At 39.3% G+C, this 5,539-nt stretch overlaps 1 protein-coding gene across 5 annotated transcripts in view; it reads left to right on the plus strand.

The window, feature by feature from the left end:
• Window positions 1-4,477, plus strand: part of fermt2 (FERM domain containing kindlin 2) — a 36,546-nt gene extending 32,069 nt beyond the window's left edge. For 3 of the 5 annotated variants that reach the window (XM_005723766.1, XM_005723765.1, XM_005723768.1), the window contains 4 exons: window positions 727-747; window positions 2,012-2,136; window positions 2,273-2,414; window positions 2,797-4,477. In XM_005723766.1, the coding sequence (XP_005723823.1) occupies window positions 727-747; window positions 2,012-2,136; window positions 2,273-2,414; window positions 2,797-2,970 (462 nt within the window). In that variant the 3' untranslated portion in view covers window positions 2,971-4,477. The remainder of the gene's footprint in view (window positions 1-726; window positions 748-2,011; window positions 2,137-2,272; window positions 2,415-2,796) is intronic. The other 2 variants (XM_005723767.1, XM_005723769.1) reach the window with 1 other exon arrangement.
• Window positions 4,478-5,539: the final 1,062 nt, after the last annotated feature.

Consider the following 5,539-nt stretch of genomic DNA (forward strand, 5'->3'; position numbering starts at 1 on the left):
ATGTAGTGGGCGTGGGACATCCGGAAATGAGCCATGCTTGGGAATGTTGCGCGGGAAAACTGTCTGGGATAAGCCCATTAACTCTTTGGCCAGCTGCAGCCCCTCCCCACCTCCCTTAAACTGGACTTCCTGTTGCAAGATTTGTCAGAGTAGACTTCTGTGCTGCATCTCCAGCCAGATACACGCACACAGGAGTTTTGTGATTACGTGAGTCAGGGTGGTTTCTGGATAAATGGGTTTATTTTAAACAGAAAATAAAGACCTGCAGCTTGGAAGCCCAACACCTTTCACTGCTGCTGTCACACATCGCCATCTTGTGGCTGACAAAGATATTACATAGAAACTGACTTCAGGGTTTTTTGGTTTGTGTTTTTTTAATGGCTCATTGTGTTTACAAAGAACAGGCAGGCATGATCTGACCTAAAATCTGCAGTTACACTGCCCACTTCCTTTATGTGAAAATGTGTGATTTCCTTGATTGCAGCTGTACTTTCCTCCTCCTGGCTGAACGCTGCATGCCCCTTTAGCTCCACAGCCTTCCTCCCCGCTTTCTGTTATTACAGTCATGTCCTGCATTGTTGTTGTTGTTGTTGTTGTTTTTTTATCTTTCCTCTCTCAACAGTGATCTTACTGTCTTCTTCTCTTTGTCCAAACGTTGTATTCCTTCTGTCTGTATGCATCTCCTTCATTCCCATCTATCTTCCCATACCTACCTCTCCTCCTCAGCCAGGCTATATCAGGGACTTGGTAAGTTGTGTCCACTGGCTGCTGTTTTAAGCTTTAGATACTTGCATGATTGTTTGAACTCTGAACAATTTATGTATCTGGGTTATCAAACCTAACAATAACTATAGCAAGTCATAGTGGCCGCCATAGTAGATGGTATAGTTTCTGTATGTCACTTGTTATTAACTCTAACAGTGTTCTTTGGGGTGTACAAGATAAGAAAGTAACACATAATTGTATCAAGTGAGCATCTTTGTGGTGTGGGGCTATAAATATACAGACTGAGTGAAACAAATGGACCATGCAGGTCTTTTGCATGTTTTAGCTCATTTAACACACAGTCCATATGCAGCATTTAACGTTAGCCTCACTGATGTAATAGAGCAGACCCTTGTGAAAATGTTTTTAGACTGATGAATAGTTTAATGTATTTTATTCTTTCTTTTTTTTAATAATATGTTTAGCCTTTAGTTAGTTGCTTATTTTAGTTCATGTATTTCTAATATATGTAAAGCAGAGCCCAGACTGCTGAAGATAAGTGATCCATCACGGTAAATCTAATTTACGTATTTTATTGTAATGCAGTCCGGCAGAGACCACTAAAGCTTTTCAAGTGCATTAGAGAAGCTGTGATGTTCAGGCAGCTTCACTGCAACCTTTTTAATGTATAAAATGATCAGTCCATGATGGATTACTTATCTTTAGGGGAGTTTAAGTGTGGCTGAATTATATTCTGTGCTCACATTAACTGAAACTACTCATTCTCTAAGTGTACTGACAGAAATGGTAGAATCCTTGTTTTGGGCTATGTGGTCATTTTGACTTTCTGCTCCTGTGCTCATGGTAAGGTTTAGGTTACAGCCTTAAGAATCATGTAGCACCACCGGAGGGAGGCACACATGTGTGAATACATGCATGCCAATTCACACAGTTCACCCTGAAAGCTTCCTTAAGTTGGCTCATTAACCTCAGTCTGGGTTCTAAAGCAGACTCGGATTCATAATTGTTTTCTAGCTGTACGTAGTAGACATTCACTGTGAACGTTCACTGGTTATTGACACCCTGCTCTGAAAGCTTTATGGGGTTAACCACAGCTTGTTTACACTTTAAGCGTGTGTTAAATTGGTGCATTGGGTAGTTAGTGTGGTGTGTGGGATGCATTTGTTTACGGTCATTAGTGTGTCTGTTTGTGAATACTTTAAATGGTGGGAGTAAATAAAAAATACATTTTAAAAAAAAGAAAAAAAAGTCATGTGTGTAATGAGTGCGGTTTTGTTTCTGTCAGATTTCAGCCCGGATTCTTGAAGCCCACCAGAATGTGGCCCAAATGAGTCTCATCGAGGCCAAGATGCGCTTTATCCAGGCATGGCAGTCCCTTCCTGAGTTTGGGATCACTCATTTCCTTGCAAAGTATGTTTGTAACAACTGACTAAAGATGTGTCTTCATCCAAAAAAACTCATCACACATACTGACAGTCACATATTTAGTCATTGTATCTACACACTTTCATTCCACAATAGATTCTAACTCTTTTCTTCTTTGCAGGTTCCAGGGTGGAAAGCGGGAGGAGCTGATCGGTATCACTTATAATCGTTTGATCCGGATGGACGCCAGCACCGGAGATGCCATCAAGACATGGCGCTTTAGTAACATGAAACAGTGGAACGTCAACTGGGAGATCAAGATGGTAGGAAACCCACATAACTGCTTTACCTTTAGTATTACCTTCTTAAAAACATTATTGGAACATGACAGGCACACTGATTCGATCAGATACAAAATTAACACAGTGTTATAAAACAGAAGAGGCAAATTTAGCTTCCTTTTAACCTTCTTGGATTTATTTTGCTGGTTTGTTTAATTGTGTTTGATAATTAAGTGAATGACTTGAATTTGTTGATCTATTAATCTAGTAAAAAGGGTGGAAGTCAACAGTGAAAGTTCTTTGCATTGCTTGTTGTGATGTTAGCTTAGCTGATCACACATATAAAACGACTATGTCAGCCAAAAAACGACTGATGTGACTGATGTGACTGATGTGACTGATGTGACGTGCTCTGTGTGCACAGGTGACTGTGGAATTTGCAGACGAGCCCAGTCTTTCATTCATCTGCGCCGAAGTGGACTGTAAGGTGGTCCACGAGTTCATTGGTGGCTACATCTTCCTGTCCACGCGTGCCAAGGACCAGAATGAGTCTCTAGATGAGGAAATGTTCTATAAGCTGACAAGCGGCTGGGTCTGAGCTGTTCCAGGCTGCCAGGGTTCAATGATTGTAGGTCAGGGGCCAGGAGGGGGAGTGGCTGGAGGTCGGGGGGAAACCTCAATGTATGAATTTATTTTACTTTTTCTTTTTAATTGTTTAGGTCTGCGCTGAAAAGCCCAGAGCAGCATGACTATTGCCATGGCTGACGCTATTTTTAAGGTCATAGTTTTTTGGAGGTTTTTTTGCATTAATGCTGACAAGGTCATTTGTTGCAACACTAATATTGTGGTGGATGCAGTTCAGATGAACTCCAGTGGTTGAGCAGAAAGCTAAGTTTGTCTGTTGTCCTACAACCACCTGTCTCCTCTCCTCCTGGACTGGCCACCAACTTACGTCCATGACGACCCTTTAACACCATTCAAACATCAGAATAAATCCCAAAGAATCTTTTTTTCCCCACTTATTCTTTTTCACTTTCCTTTTTTCTCTCTCTTTTGGAACTGGACTAAAGAGGCTGACATAACAACGTAGATAAAAATGTAATTGTAGTGCCTCAGGGACCTACAGTTACTCATCCTAAAAGGTGGTTATCAAGAGTATCTATAACAGCAGAGGTCAGTCGATCAGATCTGCATGTCCATCCTGTCCACTCTGTGAAAGGTTTTTCTTTGAAGTCACGTGTAAGTGCACTTGTGCAGTATATAGTCCTGTTTATGAATAAGCTGTCCTGAACTTTCCGTTTATTTTTTTGCTTCTGATTTCTGTCGTTGCCTCACAACTTGTGTCCTTCCTGTTGAGTCTCTCTGTTGATTATGTTTTAGCTGACAGGTTTGACATTGTGAGATGTACTCTGTATTTAATAGACCGCTAAAAATGAGAGCACACTACAGTTCAGTGCAACAGCATGAGCATCAAGTGGGTTTGAGTTATCTGGTTTCCGGCTGATGTAAATGTCCTTGCTGCAGAAATGTTGATAGAGTGTAGCGCTGACTACAACCACCTACTAGTTTTTTTTTTAAAGTAAGGTGTAAAAATTTTCAGTTAGAATGTTCAACTAAGGTAATTAACATGCCTTTAAAACATGATGTCTTTTTATATTTTCCAAACTGTAAGCAGTCTTCTGTTTAGACAAAGCTTAAAGTGCACAGATTTTGTGCCAGAGAGCATTAACACATCTGTTTATGGTTCTTTTTCTGACCACAGTTTTAGGTCAGCTTTGAACGGCATCCTCAGATCTGAAACCACTGATGTCTCATAGCGTAGTGCATGTACACTACATAACAGGAGGGACATTATCACATATCCCTTGTACTGGCTTTTACATTAACGCTGTTTTGTTTGTCACACCATATAGTATTATTACTATTATTATTATTATTATTGTTGTTGTTGTTGTTATCGTTATTATCAGTACACACCAGCAAAAGGTCACAGAGTTTAAAAAATAAATATGCAAACTTTTTTTGTTCTGTCCTCAGTATGAAGGATCAGTAAATGAAGTATTTTTTTTGTAACTAATGTAAAAAAAAAAAACACAAACATTTTTATAGAATTGTACAGTTTTGTTTTGTTTTTCTGCATTTTGGGGGTTTGCAGGTAAGCCATCTGTCGACACGTGTAGTAAATGTGCCTGCTCATGTTGTAGTCTTACTGAGTTTCAGATGAAGATATATGTGAATATATATGAAGATAACACTAGACTCAAACTCCAGGTTTGGTTAAGAAGTTCTGTTGAGTATATATATTTTTCTAAAATACAGATACACAAGCCTTTTTCACTGTGCCCTGTCTCCCCCCCCATTTCTGCTTTCTCTTCTACATTTCCATTTGTAGCTCTGTCATTTTTAGCTCATTTAAAAAAAGAACTGACATTGTCATTGATGTGCTTTTTTTGCTGCAAGTTTGACTCTATGCCATTTTAGGTTACTTCACTACTTACTATTTGTCTGGTATTTGACACAATTGAAGTGTGCAATTAAATAATGTCCATATGAAGGAGAGACAAATCAGCAAAAAAAGAAAAAGAAAAAAAGAACAGAGGTAAGCGAAAACTGTTCTGTTAATTTTTAATTTCTCTGACTTTTTGTTTGCCTTCAGTGTCAAGAGTAGCAGTGCATGTCCTGCTGTTCTGTTTTCTGACTGTAAAAATGCATTTATTTAAAAAAATGAATAAAATAATTTTTATTTAATTACCTGTATCTGTCCTTGATTTGACATAATTTGCCATTACAATATAACATATGCACAAAAGTAAAATATGACATTAAGGCTGCAACAATTCGTCGTTATAATCGACGACGCGGAATTTTATTGTCGACACGTCCTATTCTTTAAAAAAACAAACAAAACAAAACAAAAACCCCACAAGTGTGTTTCTTGTACTTGCAGTACACTGCAGTAAGCTATGTTCTGCTAAGACTGCACTCAATACTAACAAAGAAGAAACTAGGGAAACAGGGTCCAGTAACCATCACGGTGGCAGACATCCAAGCAAGGGTCTCTAGTATGAAGAGCATGAACCAGGCCCCGACATAGTTCACGCCTATTGGCTGAAAAAGCTGACTGCACTCCACGAGCGTCTGGCAGCACAAATGAACCAGCTGCTAGT

This window comes from Pundamilia nyererei, unplaced genomic scaffold (genome assembly GCF_000239375.1).
Source record: "Pundamilia nyererei isolate P.nyererei 1_Seehausen unplaced genomic scaffold, PunNye1.0 scaffold00010, whole genome shotgun sequence".
In the NCBI taxonomy this organism is placed as follows: Eukaryota; Metazoa; Chordata; class Actinopteri; order Cichliformes; family Cichlidae; genus Pundamilia; species Pundamilia nyererei.